Raw genomic sequence first — 20,079 nt, 5'->3', positions numbered from 1 at the left:
ATAGTTTTTTTAGCTATGTGAAAAACACCAATCTTGCATAGCATAGTTTCTATTCGGTTTCCTAAAATGTTTCATTTTAACATTATGTTATAATCTAAAACTATATTTAACACACTTCTTAAGAAAATTAATACAGCATCACTTTCTAACCATAACACATATAATATTAATTTTTAATTTTGCCAATTATAATATATATTATTATAAACTATAATTTTGTATATATAACATATATTTTATATAAATATATAAGATATAATATATATAATAATATATAATTATATAAATTTATAATATATTTTTATATGTAATAATGATATATAAATATATATATAAAATATATATATTTTTATAAAATACACATTTTTCACAACAGCTAGAAATGCATGCATTGTGCAGGTGAATTGATTCTGTAGATTCTGTACCAGGAGCTTTTCTGTGGCTGGTGGGGTGGGAAGGTCAGGCATGCAGATCACTCTGGGCAGGCTAAATTTACTCTGAAGTGCCTCTGTCACCAGCCATACATAGCCACTCTCACTCAGGGCAAGCAGCCTCAACAAATCAGTGCTCTGTGAAACTCTGAAGGATCTTCATTAAGTCTGCAATGAAAAAGTTTGCAAAAATGCAATAGAATGCTCTGTGTGTATCTGGAGTCTTCATAGCCATGGTAAGTGATTCTGTTTTCTCTGTCTTTTAGAACAGAAAAGACTTGTGTTGTGAGTTTTATCTGAAATTTGGATTAAAAACTTTTTCACTGTTTTCTAACAATAGCAATGTGATTAAAAGTTCAGTGTTTATTTCATGTTTTGCTTCAAGGCATAATAGAATATACATACATTTATACATACATACATATATATATATACACACATATATATGTGTGTGTATTTTATTATGGTCTTGCCATCCTACAGTAATTTTGCATAAAAGGAAACCAGATTTGCTTAGACCATAAAAAGACAAGGAAAACAGACAAAGAAACAACATTCCCCTGTTCATTAAAAAACAACATTCCACCATTGATTGGAAAATCACCTCCCTACTGTTTCAAGTTGCTGCTTTGGCATGCTGATCAGTAGATTTTCTATATCAGAAAACATTGGAATAATTGAAAAATAATCAATGTGCATTGTGATTGCTGTACTCTCAAGTGCTCTTTTGTTTCCCACAGCCATGGGTTTCTTTTCTGTCCTTGCTCTGCCATTGCTGCTCTTGGGGATCAGTGGAATTATTTACATTTACCAGTCAGTCAGGTGGCTGCTGTCCAAGTCAGCAGTGCAGAACAAGGTGGTGGTGATCACAGATGCCATCTCTGGGCTGGGCAAGGGTGAGTTGTCTCATTTCTTCTCAGTGGCACAGAACAGAAGCAGCCAGAGAGCCACCCTCGGGGTGATAAACATGCACACATTGCCTTGGGTGCATTCATAACTGGCTGGATGAAGCAGAAGTTAATCATAAATATTTCTATTTATAAAATATTTCTATTTATATAAATATTTATTTATATTTTATTTATAATAATAAAATATTTTCTATTTATTATATGTTTAATATATGTTTATATGTGTTTAATGTCTATGCAGGTTTAATATGTTTATATATGTCTAATGTATATTTATGTTTCATATATGTTTATATTTATAATGAATATAGTTGACATAATCTATATAACAATTATATCATTATATTTATATTTATATTTATTATCAATATTATATTATTATATATAATATATAAATAGTATATTGGTTAACTAGTAGGAGCTGCAGAGCTTTGTATTTATTTAATTCACTAGAGTGAGAGGTTTTAGAAGAACACTGAGTGCTATTTTTAGCACGTTGCTACTGTAAGATCTCATTTCACAGGCTGTCAGTGCAGGGTGGCTGCATAAACAGGTGTCACCTTACTCTTTACATGTTCCTTTTCAGCCCTTAGAGACTTCAACAGTTCCTGCTTCTTGTGAACAGCAATGCTCACCCATTTTCCCCTGTTTTTATCTCTTCCCCCTCTAAATATATTTTAAATATCACCCAAATTACTCCTCCAGTGTTTCCAGATGGGCTGCCTGGCTCTGTGCAGTGTGACTTCAGAGGACAAGGAAAAAGTGGCTGCTTAGAACAGAGGCTGGACAGAGTTAGAGAATAAAGTAGGGATTTTTTAGGAGGCCTCAATAGAGCAATAGAGCCACCTCTTTTAATATTATATATATTATATGTACGTTATATATATTATATATATATAAATAAATATATATAGTATATATATTGTCCACCTATATTATTATTATATATATTATATGTATTTTATATATATATATATATTTAATAAAGATAAATATATTTTATATATATTGTCTACCTGTCACATTATTGTATATATTATATATTTATTATATATATTGGACAAGGTTAGGAGAATTAAGTGAGTATTTATTAAAGGCCTTCCGCAGATTCACCTTGGGCAGTCAGAAACCTTGCAGAGCCTCCACCCAGGATGGATGATGGTCACCAGTTTTTTATACAGATTTAAGTTTGGTCCATTGCATATCAGAGGTTAATTGTCCAATTACAGCTTCAGCTAATGAAGTCATATTCTCCCAGTCTGCTCTCCCACAATTCACTTTTGTTTGTACTTTTTGGGGCCTGAGGCTGTAGGGTGTCCTTGGATCCCAGGCCCAGAGGGATTTTTCTGTCTGACCAAAATGTGAAGGCAGTAGGTGACACTTTATATGGATTTCAGAGTCCTACACTAATGGATCTGAAAAACATAAAAGCTAAAACTGAAGGCATCAAGGGTGTGCAATAATTTACCTGTTCAAACAACTGATCTGATTCAGCCACAGAGCACCCCTGGTCCAGGGGAAGTGACAAAGATGCCAGGCTGGCAGAGTGGGGTGCTCAGGCAAACCTTAGAGCCACTTCCAGTGCCTGAAGGGGCTCCAAGAGAGCCAAAAAGGGACTTTGGGCAGGGGCCAGCTGTGGGTGTGGGCTCTAAGGAAACAGACAAATTCTTTTCCTACAAGCCAGAATTTCTGGACTAAAGGCAACATTCAGCAAAGTTAAAAAAGAGAAACAAATCTATGATGATTGAAGATGTTTTCAATGGTTTGTGATTGTTGTTGAAACCTAGTTCCTGTTTTTTCTGAGTGCTGAAACTCAGAAAAGTTCTAGAGGAGAACATCATTGGTTTCCCTTTCCACCTTTATTGCTGTTCACATAGAAGTCTTTTTCTCTTTATTTTTTTTTCACAAGATTGCCTCAACTGTTGTTTATGGGGAAAATATTGCTATAATTGTTCTGGCAAATACTCCTTTGGGCATTAAATTAAAAATCCTTCTATGCTAGAAAAAGAAAAAAGAAAAGAAAATGGAAGGCATTCTTAAAATTACTGTTGTAAATAATGAAAAAGATTGCTTAAATAAAAGCTTCCAGCTGCACAGGTTTGCAAAACTACAAGGGTGGATCCAGAAATACTTCCATACAGATATTAAGAGTCTAACATGATCATTTAAGAAATCTAAAATGGGTAGATTGGCATAACTGGATTTCAAGTGGGTATTGAAATCTGGAGGAAATGTTTCCTAGAGGACAGCAAGCACTGGGGTTGTTCTGTTGCCCATTCAACACAGGCATTATCCCATTACATTAAATTTAATTTATTCCTCACCTATGTACTATCACAAGCCAATGCTTTCTTTTTTCTCCTATTATTTTCAAATTAATGAATTTTAAAGCGTGGATTCACCACCCTTAACAAAACCAGCATCCCATTTCAAGCAAAATAAACAAAATCAATTCGCCACTATTGTAATTAATTCTTTTTTATGTATTTCTCTCCTAGAATGTTCTCGTGTGTTTCATGCAGGAGGAGCAAGGCTTGTGCTGTGTGGCAGGACATGGGAAAAGTTGGAAGCCCTGTATGATGCCTTAATTAGTGTGACAGACCCCAGCATGGTAGGTATGCACAGCCTGGGATAAACCTTGCTCAGGGACAGAATGGAATTTTAGATGCAGTAAAAAAAAAATGCACAAGAAATGGGATTTGCTGTTAATGATGGCTTTGGTCGCCCAGGTAATGACAGCAACAGCCCAGAGAGAGATGATGCCAAAATCCTGCTCTCCTGAGCTATTCCTGTGAAGCATCTGGGTGCTCCTGTGTTCTGAACAAGCCACCCAGCTAGAAATCCTCAGCAGAGCAATTTGCCTGATCATGTGGATGGAAGGGATCCAAATGCTTCATTTAATGACAGGAAATGCCACCAGGTTTTGATAGCATTCGTGTGCTCGAGGAGTGGGAGATAGGGCTAAAGATCAAATTCATTTTGAGCTTCTTCACTGTTTGTGGATAAAGTGCCAGGTAGAAGGGATTTGGAGTAAAAAAAGTAAAGAAAACTGCTTTTTCCTCTTGGCCACTGACAGAGGAGATGCAGGACTCCAACTCTTTGGCAGGTGTTTCTTGAGGCTCCTGGCCAAACTTCCCTTCTGTGACTAATTCAGCTGGCTATTCCAGGGCACAGGTGTTCCTGAAGGTATCACATTAATTTTGCAGCCATTGCTCTTCAGACCTACAAATATTTGCCCTTTTTTTTTGCAGTGGGCTTCGTTCATCTGCATAAATAACCACAAAAGTCGTGTGTTCATGTTAGCCTGCACAGATTCAACTAGGGAGAAATATTAAGTATGCCTAAAAGTTCTGCATTACATTCTCTAATTAATACAGTAAATGGAAAAAACTTGAAGTTCATTCCTCTGTCCCCCAGCTGATAAAACCTGGTTTTGCAGAAACCATGCAAAAGTAAACTCCATTTGTATGACCTGTAGCAAAACAAACAGTTCCTACCTTCCCTCTGTCCCCATGTGTGTGTAGCTCATCCATCAAAGGAAATAGAAAGAAATAGAAATAGAAATAAATATAAAGAAATAGAAATAACTATAACTATAACTATAACTATAACTATAACTATAACTATAACTATAACTACAAATACAAATACAAATACAAATATAAATATAGTTTGTATCTAACAAGTCCCACTGAAATGAGTCTTTTGCTCACCAGACATATGCCCCAAAGCTGATTCTTCTGGATATCACAGACATAAGCTGCATCAGAGATGTAGCCAAGGAAATCCTGAACTGCTATGGCTGTGTGGATATTCTGATCAACAATGCAAGCATGAAGGTGAAAGGAGCAGTGCAGAGCATTTCCCTGGAGCTTGATAAAAAGATAATGGATGCCAACTATTTTGGACCTATAACATTAACCAAAGGTATTTAATTATATATTTTTTTTCTTTTTTTTTGCTGTTACCACTTAAAGCACATTGGCAATTAAGTGTGTTAATTAATACTGCAGCCAACTCTGCATGTAGAATTCAGGTGAAGTCTAGAAGACAATTCCCAGCTACTGGATTTTGGGATACTTTTTCTTGTAGTATTGAGACAACCTTCACTAAATTTGTGCTATTTACACTTCAGCTGTTGCTCCTTTTCATTAAATCAGCTTTTACTCATGTGTCTCTTACTTGTATTTCTCTTTTTGCAGCCATTCTTCCCAATATGATCTCAAGAAGAACTGGCCAAATTGTTCTAATTAATAGCATCCAAGGGAAAATAGGAATTCCATTTCGTGCAGCTTGTAAGTTATACATTGCAAAAACATAAACTCTAATGCATAAGCTGTGAGGAGTCCCTGATTATTAAAAGTGGTTATTAAAAGTGCTAATTTGCATCCAAATTTACCATTACTACAGTATTTGGCTGAAATTTTTTCCAATTGGAACTCAATTGAAAATAGTTAAAATGCTACCTTAGAAATGCATTTTGGTTCATCATTCCATGCTCATTTTCCCAAACATTGGTGCTTTATTATACACCTGCTTCCATGCAAGCATATATCTAAACATGCACATGTGTGCTTTTTGCTTTTAGATGCTGCTTCCAAGCATGCTGCTGTAGGATTTTTTGATTGTCTTCGAGCTGAAATGGAGGAATTTGATATTTCTGTCAGCACTGTGAATCCAACCTTCATCTGCTCCTACCATCGCCAGCCAGCACCAGGCAACTGGGAGGCATCAATCTGGAAATGTAAAGTTTGGGTGGATGAAGATGAGGCACATAAAGCAGGAGGGAGGCTTTTCCAGGGTTAAAAAAAAAAGGAAAAATGATGGAAATGACAGAAAGGATGAACAGGCATGAGGAGCAAAAGGAAAGAGATATTTCATATTTCTTTATGTAGATATATTCTATATCTACATATAGATCTAGAATCTGTATTTATATGTAAATATATTCTATATTCAGGCATGAGGAGCAAAAAGAAAGAGATATTTTATATCTCTTTGTACAGATATATTCTATATTTATATATAGATTTAGAATTATATCTATATATAGATATATTCCATATCTATATAGAGTACCTCTATATTCCTCTGTATAGAGGTAATATTGGCCTGTTGAAAAGAGAAGGAGCCTGGAATGAGACAATGTTGTGTGAGAAAATAAATATATCAGGGCATCAGGAATGGAGGGGGAGGAGAGCACAGAAGTGTCACTATAGGACACGAAACAACTCAACACAGACTTGCTGCTCTTTCCAAGGTAAAAAAGGGACTTTTTATTTTCTGACTCCAACATTTATAGATTTCCAAAAGTGACAGTGGATTGGAGGGTGACAGTGCCACCTCTCCAGTGACACTGGACAAACCAACAGCCCATCAAATTTCTCCTCCTCCATAAAAGAATGCAAAACAATGAGTTATTAACATAAAGTGTCTGAGAAAGTTCCTTACAGGAATGTAAACTTAAGAAGGCTTAGAAAAATCTTTAAAAAATCAGGGCAACACAATAGGGACAATTCCACTGCACTCAGGTTGCTCCTTCCCTTAGGGACTGGAAGGACTTTACCTCAATTATGAAAAGATCTTGGCCACATACTGATGAGGAGAATGGAGTGGGGAAGGGATTGAAGGTGCATGGAAATTAAACTGATTTGACTGATTCACCAGCTGTGTACCTTTCTAACACCATTCCCTCAGAGTACCTGCCTGTCTCTCTGTCTGTGTGTCTGCAGCTCTCACTCCTCTCTCATTTGCAGTCTTTTTCAGGAAGGTGTCCTACGGTGTGCACCCCGTGGAGGTGGCAGAGGAGGTCCTTGCCACGGTGAGCAGGAAGAAGCAGGAGGTGCTAATGGCCAATCCCATCCCCAGAGCAGCAGTTTACATCAGAACATTCTTCCCCGAGCTGTTTTTTGCCATTGTTGCCTCAGGGATTAGGGAAAGGCTGAAGACAGAAGAGGAAAATTGATTTTGTTCGGTTATTTCTGTGCTTTTGACCTGAAAAAAAAAGGTTTTTGTTTCGAATGTCAGTGACTTGGTCTGTTTGCTATGAGTAGAATAACTCCACTATCATTGACACACACAATCTTCTATAAATTTAGGAACTTCAGATGAAACAGAACACCATTGAAAGGTCAGCTGGACTAGCTCCTAAATTTAAATTTAAATAATCTATAAATTGGTTTTAGGGATTATGACAATGTGCTGCTGCTGCTGCAAGTCCCATTGCTCACATGACTTCCAGCACTTACAGACCTCATTCATGATACAATCACCAACCATGACAGGAATTCTGAGGGCAAAGGAATATCTGTCACTTGCAGGGACGTGAACCTTTGGCTGTAGCTCTAAATGAATTGCTCTGGCTTCAAGAAACCTGGCTCAGGGAGGTGTTCACCTCTGGGATGGAGGGGGCAGTTCCTGCAGCTCCTGCTGGAGCTCCATCTGCTTTCTGGTGTAGCACTGGGGTTTTATTGTAGTGTGAGTGATTATGCCTTCACTGGGAAGTCAAACAATCATTTGTTCAAAATTTTCTTGGTCTTCAGCAGAGCTCTACTCCTTCAAACCAATGGGCATTTGCTGTGATCTCAGTTCTCTTTGTTTCTGTACCTCAGCAACAGCCAAGTCCTCCTCATTTCCATAAGAGCAAGATGCAGAATAAGCATAATTTCATCAGAAAAGGATCAGGCACCACAGGACATCCCAGCTAACCATGAACCAACGTTTTTTGTGGCCGCCCCATCTCTGGAAGAGTTCCTGTCCAGGTTGGATGGGGCTTGGGGTAACCTGGGATAGTGGAAGTTGTCCCTGCCATGGGTGAAATGAGACAGATGCTCATTGAGGTCCCTTCCAACCCAAACCATTCTGTGATTTCTATGATTTCTATTATTGTCCTTCTTTTTTTTTTTTTTGTAAAACCAAGTGGATTACATGTTAAAATAAGCTGAATAATCCTTCTGCTCCATTTTGCACGTTCTAGAGCTCAGCATAAATTCTTCACACAATTTCACTCCCAAACTGTGAGCAGTTCAAGGAGCCACAGCAAAGGCAGTGAAAGAGGTAAAATAACACCGGTATCCTGTCAAGAAAGTTTTAAAAACCAGATGAATTTTTATCTAGAAAGTTGTATCTGAATGATTTTCAAATTCCTGAAATGTTCTGCAGAGAAGGAAGGACTGAAGTGTTCTCCATGTCTGCTGGAGTAGGACAATGTGCTAAAATTACTGCCAAGGAGATTTACAGGGACAGCATTTTCTGTAAATCCTAAGCACAAAGGATAAATTGCCACAGAAATTTTCAAATGCCTGTCTTCAGAAGCTTTAAAGAAGAGATTAATGAAACATCTGTAAAAAAGCAATGTAGCTTTAGTTTATCCTGCCTAAAAGAAAAGAGGGATTAGATGACCTTTTAAATGGGTCACACTTTTCTCTAATTCAGTGGCTTTTTCTCATCTTGAAGATGAGGTTTCTCCACTGGTATTTCAGACACAATATTTTTTTTTCCTCTCTGGGGAAATCTATTATTTAATCTGAAGTTTTCTATTTCATTTGTTGATCTCTGTTTTGCTGTCTCACCTGTGGATATATGTTGCAAATAAAAATATTATGATAAGAAAAAGAAATATTGAGTTCAGGATAAAAGGAATTGCATCCCAGAGGTGCCTCTTTGTCTCATTAAATACCTGGTTTCCAGTGGTAACCAGGACTGCTGTAGATCTGTGTCTGAGATGCAACATTCATCAAAATTGATTGGTTCTAATGAATCACAATAAAAAATGCTGCTGGTGCTCTTCCTCTGCTTTCAAACAATGTGGTTCCAGGACTTACTGGGTCTCATAAAATAATAGGCAGAATATAAAATTGTGGCTTACAAATAGGGATAAGAAATCTTGCATTTCATCAGGTGAATTTATTTACCAGATGTCCAGCAGAAGACATATAGCTTCTGGAATGGTTAGCATGAGAAAAACAGACAGTTTGAGATTTAGGAATGGATCTGGATGGATTCTTACTGGGATCTGGATGGATTCTTACTGCACAATTATTTTAAAAGCCCTTGCCCACCTATAGAACTTTATGTGTTTGCAAACCAGTGTAAGAAACAATCCTGAAGAAGCAGCATATGGAGAGACTGCCAGGCTGTGTTAGTGACCTGAAGGCTAAGAAAAAAAAAATGAGGCACTTGCATAAATTTGATTTATCCAAGGACTTGTAGGCATTAGCCAAGTTTGTTCATGGATGAGGTGGAAATTCTTCCATCACACCCAGGAACAGCATGAGATGGGTAAAAGTCTATTGTAAAAAGAGTTAGGGTTGACAAAAACCAGATGGAATCAGAAATAATTCCTCTGTTGGTGAAGGTGTTAGGAACATATCCATCACAAAGAAATGAGTGAAACAAGGGGAGGAATTGAGATCTTGTGTTTTGGTCAAGGGGTTGAGACAGCTTCTAACAGAGTGGGCACCAACTGTGGCCACTGCTCTGTTCCCCTGCTGGACTCAAGGTGGCACTTTCAGAGCACTGCAAAGGATAAATACAGACTTTTATAAAGATTGAAGAGGAAAACTTATTGCTATCTGCAGCCACCCTGGAGGATGGTGTAGGGAATATGGAGCCAGATTCTTCTCAAATATGCACAGTAGAAATAAAAAAGGTAATGGACATGAACTGGAACGCATGGCGTTCTGATTTGATATAGGAAATTGTTTTTCTACAATTGCAGCAGTGAAGCTTTGGGACCTGTTGCCAATGAGGAAATCTCTTTTTTTTTAGTATATTCAATACACACACAAAACCTCTCCTCTCTTACCACTAATGGTTTTCTTCTGATTTAATTTTATTTTTTTTTCTTCTGATTTAATTTAATTTTGGGACCTGTTGCCAATGAGGAAATCTCTATTTTTTTTTTCCAGTAATTCAGTGCATACACAAAAACTCTCCTCTCTTACTACTAATGGTTTTCTTCTGATTTAATGATGCTTCTCTGTTATCAGCTCCAGCTTATCACTGGCCATAACCTGACCTGGTACAGATCCTGCTGGCAGAAGAAGCTCAAACTGAATTTATTGCTTGAATAAAGGCAGATAGGGATTTTTCCAAAGCCAGAGCTGCTCAGTAGGCTGTGTAGGACCTGTGCCACCCAGAGTTCACAAGTGTGTTTCCCAAGGGGCTCAATAACAGGAATATTCTGGTGTCCCACCAAGCAGGCACGTGGCTCAGTTCCTGACCTGTGATGTTTGCAATCATTTCCACCTCCCCATCTTTAATGTGATTATAGATTCTTTATGTAGAAATGTATAAATCAAATTTTGATTCTTTCTGACTCTGTTCCCAGAATGATTCCTGGGGAATTCCATAGGTGAGTTGTGTGCTGTCCACAACCAGGTATTTTTCAGATTTCGTTTTGCCTCCTTATGAATCTTCCAGATTTTATTTTGCCTTCTCATTTTATCTAAATGTTTACACTGAAACCTGTTTCCTCTACCAAGCTTCCTTTCACAGCAAATCCACCATGTGTAACTCTTGAACCATGAGCTGAGGTCCACAGGTTTTCTTGGAGAGATTGAACCTTTTACCACCAAAAATTATCCAAGCCATGCACCACATGCCTTATTTGCTGCCCTATTTCTCATGGGTTTTGGTTTCAGGATGGGATTTTTTACAGTCTTTTTAATAAAGAATCAGAATGGAGTGATGCTCTAAAATTCTAACAAACTCAAATACTCTCTATTACTTAAAAACTTAAAAACTAGACCTGGGGGGAACCTGTCTCACTGTTTTTATCTGAACTGAGCCACCTGAACCTTCTTCTCCAATACCAAGACTTCCTTGAAACATCCACGGAAATATAATTTCTTTATTAAGAAAAATAAATAATACTACACATTGATGCATTTTATTCATGACACTGTTTTGTTTGGATCTAGGATTATAATTTACAGAATTCTCTGAGATCTGGTTCAGCTTTACAGGACTGAAATAGTGGCCAGGTGACGCAGACTTCTCAATGCATGTGTGGGGTCATCTGTGGTGTTCTGGAAAGAGTTCACGTACACATTGCAAACCTTCTCTGGAGCTGTGTACTCAGGAAACTTGTACTGAATCCTAAAGCTCCTTTCCAGCTTTTTCCTTTTGTGCTTAAATTCCAAGATAGTTTTTGTGTATTTGTTAATGGTGGTGACAGCTGCAGCCATACAGCAAGCGAAGGAGGTCCATGCAAGGCTGTGAACAAAAAAGGAAAAAATTAGCAGAAATTAGCAGGGAATTTTCATATTCAAGCCCTTCAATTTTATTTTTGAAAACACTGTTTAGGTGTGATTGTGTTGGTGTGTATTAGGGAAAGATGAAGAGGCCAGGTGAGGAAGAAATACTCTTGGTCAATGACCATTTACAGACCTCTACATATTTATTGCAATATATACATTTAACATACCTGTTTAATGAATTACCTCAAATTTCTCTATTTTAGCTTTATTTAAGCTTTATTTCTCTATTAAGCTTTATTTGTCTATTAAGCTTATTATTTCTCTATATATGCTTTATTTCTCTATTAAGCCTTTCTTAATATCAGAAAGGGTTTTTATAAAAAAAAAAAAAAAGAGGAATGCAGAGAAAGTTAAAAGGTGCAGTTATTAAGGGTATAAATCTCACAGAGGACACTGAGAAAAATGTGAGTTACCCAAAAGTGTTAAAAAGAACTATTAAATATCTGGGTAAAGCAGGTTCAGAGCATTGAAATGCATTCCTGAGAAAATGCATGGCACAGTAAACAGAGAAAAAAGGACATCAACTCTGAAATGTTAAAACACCTAAGGAGACAGAATTTAAAAAAAATTATATTGAAATACAATTTTTTTTTGAAAATGTGTGAAATTAAAAAATATGGCCACATGAGCATGAATTGGAGGGTGCAGCCAGGTGGGCTTGGGCTCTTCTCCCAGGGAACAGGGACAGGACAGGAGGACAGAACCAAATATAAACCAGTACCCATAGGACCAGCCATAATCCCAAGTGTGAGGTCTCCAGTCTTCAGGACCAAGATTTACAGTCATTTGAAACACAGTTGTGTACATCATGTGAGCAACCATGCCCAGAAGACCTAAAAAATACAATGTTATGATGACATTAGTTATTTAGTCCTTGGCAACCAACCTGACAATTAAATGAAAAATGATCCAGTTAAAACAATTAAGTTAAAGATAGCAAAAGCCACAAATCTAAAATTCCAAATAGGCCACATTAAGAAATAATTAATTGAAAAGAATATTTTCCCATAAAATTTGGCTTCACTTTGTGCAATGGAGATGTTTAGCTGTACCTGCTAGCACGGTGACCACTGCAGAGAAGGCGTTGATCTTCAGCCCATCAATGACTGAGCTGTAGTAGCAGATTTCTACTGACATGAGAATGTTCCCAGTCAGGAGCAAAACCACGTAGAGAAGCTCTGCTACAATAGACAGCCATAAAACCCCTGCAAACCAAATCAACAGCACTGAGATTATCAGCAATCATTTCAGATTTTCACCATTTCCTTCTTCGTTTGTATTGTTCACACAAAGTTAAACAGAAGCACAAGGGCTGTGAGGATGCTGTGATGATGAGAACATCTGTGGAGGACTTCAGTGTCAGTGGGCACCCCAAATTTTAATTATTGGAAAAACAGTTGCATGTTTATTTTCACCGTTTCCTTCTTCATTTGTATTTTTCATGCAAAGTTAAACAGAAGCACAAGGGATGCGAGGGTGCTGTGATAATGAGAACATCTGTGGAGGACTTCAGTGTCAATGACAAACTGATTATAATTATTGGAAAATAATTTCAATTATTTTAAAAATTAATCTTAGTAATTTTAATTAATTAATTAATTAATTTTCAAATTATAATTATTGAAAAAGCAGTTGCATGTTCCTGCTACACACTTAGTGCAAGGTGTGTCAGTGTGGTTTTATACTCGGTAGCTACCCTAAAATCACCATAAACCAAAGGTAATATAAAAAGAACCAAAGGTAATATAAAAAGAACCAAAGGTAATATAAAAAGAGCTGTTGATGTCATGGTTCTGAGTGCAGAGAGGAGCAGCAGACCCAGCTGACAGCCTGGGGGCCATGCACACACCTGCACTGTCAGTGGGTCCAGTCATTCAATAAAACCTTCCCCAGGCTTAACTTTCAACCCAACAGGATCCTGATTGTACAGAGAAACCTTCCTGAGGCCAGACAGCCGCCAGGTTTTGCTGAGATTCATTTCCCTGGTTTTCTGCTGATTCCTCTCTTTTTGGAGATCTGGTAATTACATCTTATGCAAGAAGTTAATCCTGCCATGAAAGTCTCTCGGGCTGCTGTCTGACCTTTAGCGCGCTACTGTCCCACAGCCAGGGGCAGGAGGCCTCCTTATGTCCAAATCTGCTGTGGCAAGATCTGGCAAATGCTCTTCCCCAAATGTAAGAGCTGAAATGAGAGATGTGGGACTCCAGGCTGCTCTCCAAAATGCAGTTTATTGTACCAAGGATGTCACAGCAGCCCAGGGTTGTGGGTGACAGAGCTGGGCCCACAGCTGTCAGCCCCAGCTGCAGGCAGGCCTGGAGAGCCACATCCCTCACTGAGGCTCTTGCTAATGGCACCTCATGTTAGGCACCACTGTAAGAGCCAAAATGAGGGGTGTGGGACTCCAAAATGCAGTTGCTCTCCAAAATGCAGTTTATTGTACCAAGGATGTCACAGCAGCCCAGGGCTGTGGGTGACAGAGCTGGGCCTGTCAGCCCCAGCTGCAGGCAGGCCTGGAGGGCCACATCCCTCACTGAGGCTCTTGCTAAAGGTGCCTCACGTTGGGCACCACTGTAAGAGCCAAAATGAGGGGTGTGGGACTCCAGGGGCTCTCCAAAATGCAGTTTATTGTATCCAGGATGTCACAGCAGCCCAGGGTTGTGGGTGACAGAGCTGGGCCTACGGCTGTCAGCTCCAGCTGCAGGCAGGCCTGGACACCCTCAGTTTAGATTACAAATGCATTCTATACTTTTCTTTTGGTTACTTTGCATTATAGACTTTTCTTTGCTGAGCATCTTCATACAGTAGAACCAATCTATACCTTAACTTTTACCTATAGCCTATCTTAACTACTATAATTACCATATTCATGTTACCATTCTCCATTCAATAAAAGTTAGTACATTACAGTTTAAGCTAGAAGTTGTTTTTCAGTTTTCTTGCAGAAAACAGAAACTAGAAAGTTTCTGGAATGGCAAGCTAATTTCATTCTAATAATATTTACATATGCAGAGTGAGCCCCAGTTAAATGCCACCATTTAGGGCTAGTAAGTCTCCATGTCATGTTTTAGCAGGATGAAAATAATCCTCTTCTGCATTGATTTGTGCAAGGTGAGATCCTAGTAAGAAAGTAGAAATACTTTGCTCAAGAGGAAATCCAGGAACTAATTCAGTGGAAAATTCTGAGACCTTTTTTCTACTTGCAACATTTGCTGCCTTGTTTGCCTGTGCTCTCTTTCTGCTTGGTAAAAACATCTTCTTGTTTGGGGTGGGTTTATCCTTTGCTCTAAGCCATAAAAACCCCTTCTAACTCACACACCCTTTGCCTCCTTGGTTATCCAGTGAGACTGGCTCAGCAATTCTTTTCTTCTATATCAAAACTTGCTTCCATCTCTATTCCTTCATCACATTCTACATTCAAAAATCTTTCTGCTAAGCATCCATATCTGTGAGACTTTCTTGTCAAACTTTCATCCTTCCCAACACCCAAACTTTTTAAAAACCAAATATGCCATGAGACACCTGGCTGTAGATACAAGCAGTGATTTCACGTGAAGATGTGCACAAAAAATAATAATTTAAAAACTGAAACACTGCTGAGACACATCCTTGGTTACCAGACACCACCTAGGGCAGGAGGCAACATTTGTGTGGTGTAGAACTCCAAATGCTGGCTTGGACAATGTCTGTGGGACTTCTGTGATTCATGGGCCATTCAGACATTAAATTCTTGGGCCAGGCTATGTGTGGGTGTTCTTGGACATGGTTTGTTTCTCCAGAAAATCTGTCTGGGTAAAAAATTGTGATTTTCTTTAGGAGCTCCAGATGTTGCATTGCCCAACAGTTCTGCCTGCTCCAGCTGTGAGAGTTTGCATTTTAACATTTTTTGGGCAGTGAGCCATTGTAAGAAATTCCCTGAACAAGGGTGCCCAGCCCTGTGTGTGGGGTGAGGAATTCGGGGAGGCTGAGCCTGCTGCACCCTGAGTTTGGATCCCACAGCACCCCCAGGCATGTGCAGAGCACAAACCCCTTCTGGGCAGGATTTCCACGCAGCATTTCACTACCCCAGGGGGAGATTCCTGGTTTTTAGGTACCAAGATGCTTCTTGGCTGTCTCCACCTGGCCTGCCAGGGCCTGAGACATTCTCTGATGCTGTTCAGAGTCAGTGTCAGCTCTGTGTGTCCACCAGCAGCTTTCCTTGGGAGGAACTCTCAAAACCACCCCTCACTTCTGTGTGACTACACCCACATCTCATTTATAATTTTTCTCATGCTACAAAATTCTGTTATTCTGTTAAGACACCGTGATGAGCTGCAGCAGGTAGAAGGAAGACTGGCCTTCAGAAAATGAGTATTTCTCCTTCTCCAGGGTCTGAAATTGCATATCCAGGCAAATACTCCAGTCCCAAAATGCTGGGAAGAATGAGTTTTGGGTTTTTTTCTGGATCAGCCACTTGTAAACTGATTGGTCTAATCAGATCAGTGATGGACTGATGTTTTCATACTGGGGACCAAGAGGAAGGCACAAAGTAGCATCTGCAGGAATGTTTTATGAGAATATTTGAAATATTCTGTATTAAGAATTATAATTATTTATTGAGAATCAATTATTCTAAATAAAGAATGATTGAATATTCTTTGAAAGAAGAGAATGGAAGTGTATCCCCACAGCCCTGAGTAAGGCACAGGGAGGGGATTCAGATTCCACCAAGGCTGGGTTGGTGCACAGCACATCTCCCTCAATTCCCTGGGCACACAAACCTCCTGGGTGGATGTTCACACACTGCCACAGAATTCCTGGCTGCAAATAGGGAGGTATGAGGAGACAGAGGGCAAAAATACACAAATTTTGACTTCCAGTACCCATGTTCCAATTTCAAAAGCCATTCGTATTCAAGTGGTGTGTCTTCAGAAGGACATAGATTGATATTGTAAGCTGTATTACCTTCATTTTGAAGTTAGAAAACTAAATAAAGGACAAAAAATACTCTCTGTGATTAAAGCAAGCATTTTTGAAATGGATTAATTTAATTTAATGCAGAATACTTATATGGGTAAGTGTGATCAGGAGAGTTTTGACTACAGACAAACAATGTGCAATATCTACCTCGATCAGAAGCTGGAGTCAGACTGATGAAGCTTCTACATTTCTCACCTAAAAAAGCGAAAAATTAAATCAAATTCAGGATTATTTTGTACTCTGTAATGGTCTAAAGAAATAGAATAATAGAAAGAAAAAAAATTGCAAAATCTATTATATAAGCAGAAAGTGAGAAGATCAGGAAGCTGGCTTTAGTGTACACAAAGAACCTGGTACATCAAATTTCTCCTGGGGTTGAACCAGAGAGTCCTCACAGACTATTTCAAGGTAGAACCAGAGCCTGGAAGACCCAGAGGAAGGCTGTGAATGGATTTCCACGGGGTGAGAGGCAGGAGAGGAAAATTCCTTTGCAGAAGTGGAATCAGTCCTGGTGTCAGGGCAGAGCTGCTCTCCTCACAGCAGCAGGGCTGCTGCTCACACAAATTCCCTCTAAGCTTCATTCCAATTTCTTCCTGTAAGCTTTGATTTCCAAACCCACATGCCCCCCTGCCCCCCACACAGATGCTGTGAACAAAGCTCTGGGAATTAATTCTCTGATCTGAACATGCTGGGTGGTTTTTTTCCAGCTCCTAACTGCACCAAGTCAGAAATCATCAGCTTCCAAACTTGAGCTTCCACAGCAGATGCTCAAATTACACAACCCTGGAACCCATGGCGTGGATGAAGGTGTCTTTTGGACAATTTTTGCTCTGATCTTTGACATTTTCCCCTTAAAACTGCATAACTTAAAAGAAGTTTTGGTAAAAGTGGTCCTTCAGGACAGGTGACTGTGAAAATATTTGCATTTTATGGCATAGGTGACAGCTGCTTTGATTTCTCTGAAGTTCTGTTCTAGCCAGGCTTGTAAACTGATCAGGGCAATAAAGGGAAAAACTTAATGTTGATCAGGTTTTACAATAAATGCTGGGATTCTTGGACCAGCAATTCCCTTATACAAAAATACAAAATTTGCTAGAAAGTTTCTGGAATGGCAAGCTAATTTCTTTCTAAAAATATTTACATATGCAGAGTGAGCCCTAATTAAATGCCACCACTTCTGGCTAGTAAGTCTCCATATCATGTTTTAGCAGGATGAAAATAATCCTCTTCTGCTTTGATTCATGCAAGGTGAGATGACAGGAAGAAAGTAGCAATACTTGTGCTCAAGAGGAAATCCAGGAACTCATTTAGATCCCTAGGATATATTAGTGGAAATTATTTTAAAAATTAAAAAAAAAAAAAATCAGTTGGCGTTTTTTATGTTTTTATGTTTTTTATGGATCCTTCTGATCCATAGGGGATCAGGAGTTATTTAAAGCAAGTATTCATTTTGGAATAAATGGAATAAAACTACTGGAAAATGAAATGTAAAGTGAGATCACAGGGAAAAAGTAGAAATACTTGTGCTCAAGAGGAAACCCAGGAACCAATTTAGATCCCACAGATATATTAGTGCCAATGATTTAAAAAATAAATTTAAAAAAAATCAGTTGGCGTTTTTTTATGTTTTTATGTTTTTTATGGATCCTTCTGATCCATAGGGCATTTTATCCATAGGGGATCAGAAGGAGTTATTTAAAGCAAGGATTCATTTTGGACTAATGGAATAAAACCTCTGGAAAAATGAAATGCTTTCTTGTTAGAGCCATTTAACTTGCTGTTATGCTGAGTAGAATAAAAACCAAATAATCTTCATGTGTACCACAACCTGTCAGCTAAATCAAAGCCACAACTTGTCAGCTTCATGTTCTTTGCAGAATTTATTAGGAATTTTTTAAGGAATGACTAGACACTACCCTCTAAGGTCCCTTTTGCCAGAGAAGAGCAACTTTTGAAGGACCCAAACACCCTAAAATACATCGGCGGTAATGAAGCAGAAGGGACGGCCGCACCAAATAAGCAGGAAAAACCCCACGATTTCTTCATTAAATAAATTTCCATGGGTTTACTCACCTTCCTCATTGATCATTTCCTCACAGGAGTACCAGATGCCAGCATGGAACTTCTTCTCCACGAATTTGTCATCGCCGGTCTCCCAGATGTACTGCACAGCCTGGCTGCCGTTGCCGTCGGCGCTGTTGAAGCGGATGCACAGGTCCCCTTTGCTGTCCCCTTTGCAGAAAGGTTTGGCCACTTTCCTGGTGCCCTCGCACCAGTAACTGCTGCTGAAAGCTGTGATGGAGAAGATTAAAGAGAGGAAACTCAGAGAAAATGCTGCTGAGGCTCTGTGCCTCCTGTCTGCCTCTGGGATGGAGGATGGCATCTTCCAGAGATGCGCCAGAAATTATTCCTGAAATTCCTTCCTGCAAATTTCTGCATCTGCCTGATGGAACACCTGCCTTCACCATCTGCCTGCCTTCACCATCCCATTCCTCATCCCTCCCAGAAAATTGTGCTGGCTTAGGAGTTTAAGGCAGAGAGCAGAGATCTGGGCATGACCAGAAATCATGTGGCAGGGGAGATTAAGAATAAAGGACAGTGTTGCTTGGCAGCAATGTATTGTGGAGAGAATATGAGGAAATGTGGCAATAAATGTTAATTTGCCCCATGAATCATACACAGAGCGCAGAAGCATTGGAAGCACCCCAGTGTGCAATCACTAAAGTTTTATTTACAGAAACAAAAAATGCCTGTTTACCTTGATCAGAGTCAGACTGATGGAATCTCTGTTTCTTAGCTAAGGAATAAATAAAATCTCGCAGTTCCAAATGCTCCTGTGACACCGAGCTCTTTAAATTGAACACAGTTGTGACTCTTGCTATAAAAAAGCTTGTAAGGAGCTAAAACTGGTTGGTCAGCCAGAGCATTTCACAGCATGCAGCACTAGAAAGGGAACTGCCTATGTTCAGAGCTCACCAGTGACAAATAATTATTTGAAAATAATTCAATTACCTGACTTTTGATGGTTTCCAGGGCACTTCCCAGCCTGCCCCCATGAACACACAACACAAGTTTTGCCCAAGGGAACTGAAACATTAGAGAAAAGGCTGAATTATCCTTATTTCATATTTCACTGTGTGAAATAGAATTTCTTTCTCCTCCATCTAAGAAACATTTCCCACCTTATGGTATATGTATTGTATTTTCTGCCTGTTTGGTGATGCAAGTAAGTTATGCAAAGAACCAAAAGGAGGTGGGTGTTGGAGTAATTCACTGCTTTATTTTATAGCTGTGAAGTCAAAATGTGCCCTGGGGGAGGATGGTTCCTCAGGACAGACACTGAAGTCACATATGTACCTTCTAATGAAAATAATTTGGATTTTCAAGACAGCTCTCCACCCAAAGATGTCCGAGCTGGAGAAGCAGGTGACACTCACGGATAACAGGATCAATGCCTGCTTTAGGTTGCCATGAAAAGCTCGGCTTACAGAGTGCAAGGTACAGAGTGCAGATGCTGAA

General features: G+C 38.9%; 2 protein-coding genes across 3 annotated transcripts; one reads left to right on the top strand and one right to left on the bottom strand.

The window, feature by feature from the left end:
• The first annotated feature begins 380 nt into the window (after positions 1-380).
• DHRS7C (dehydrogenase/reductase 7C) lies at positions 381-7,415 on the top strand. Of its 2 annotated transcripts, XM_071452678.1 has the most exons (7): positions 381-667; positions 1,172-1,327; positions 3,841-3,953; positions 5,059-5,269; positions 5,545-5,637; positions 5,931-6,086; positions 7,099-7,415. In XM_071452678.1, exons 2-7 carry the CDS (start codon positions 1,174-1,176, stop codon positions 7,305-7,307), a joined length of 936 nt encoding a protein of 311 aa, XP_071308779.1. In that variant the 5' UTR covers positions 381-667; positions 1,172-1,173; the 3' UTR covers positions 7,308-7,415. The 2 variants fall into 2 exon arrangements, with proteins under 2 accessions (XP_071308779.1, XP_071308778.1); XM_071452677.1 differs by lacking the exon at positions 381-667 and having other exon boundaries at positions 861-1,327.
• A 3,763-nt stretch (positions 7,416-11,178) lies between these two features.
• On the bottom strand, positions 11,179-19,020 carry GSG1L2 (GSG1 like 2). Its single transcript, XM_071452787.1, has 5 exons — positions 18,634-19,020; positions 16,708-16,755; positions 12,657-12,809; positions 12,326-12,437; positions 11,179-11,560 (listed from the first exon to the last, which is right to left on the bottom strand). The coding sequence occupies exons 1-5, from the start codon at positions 18,941-18,943 to the stop codon at positions 11,305-11,307; spliced, it is 879 nt and encodes a 292-aa protein (XP_071308888.1). The 5' UTR covers positions 18,944-19,020; the 3' UTR covers positions 11,179-11,304.
• Positions 19,021-20,079: the final 1,059 nt, after the last annotated feature.

The sequence above is a fragment of the Agelaius tricolor genome, unplaced genomic scaffold, assembly GCF_023055355.1.
Source record: "Agelaius tricolor isolate 1412-34295 unplaced genomic scaffold, bAgeTri1.0.p SCAF_35, whole genome shotgun sequence".
NCBI classification, from domain to species: domain Eukaryota; kingdom Metazoa; phylum Chordata; class Aves; order Passeriformes; family Icteridae; genus Agelaius; species Agelaius tricolor.
Note: the sequence above shows the minus strand (reverse complement) of the source record. Positions and strands in the feature narration are given on the sequence as shown.

Bases quoted from the DNA above. Each gene is read 5' to 3' on its own strand.
- GSG1L2 (XM_071452787.1), bottom strand. From the start codon at position 18,943: ATGCCATCCTCCATCCCAGAGGCAGACAGGAGGCACAGAGCCTCAGCA. The intron at 12,810-16,707 runs GTAGATATTGCA...TTTGGTTTGCAG, and splicing joins GACTCCAGCTTCTGATCGAG to GGGTTTTATGGCTGTCTATT. The intron at 12,438-12,656 runs GTACAGCTAAAC...TGTATTTTTTAG, and splicing joins AGTGGTCACCGTGCTAGCAG to GTCTTCTGGGCATGGTTGCT.
- DHRS7C (XM_071452677.1), top strand. From the start codon at position 1,123: ATGTGCATTGTGATTGCTGTACTCTCAAGTGCTCTTTTGTTTCCCACA. The intron at 1,328-3,840 runs GTGAGTTGTCTC...TTTCTCTCCTAG, and splicing joins CATCTCTGGGCTGGGCAAGG to AATGTTCTCGTGTGTTTCAT. The intron at 3,954-5,058 runs GTAGGTATGCAC...TTTGCTCACCAG, and splicing joins GTGTGACAGACCCCAGCATG to ACATATGCCCCAAAGCTGAT.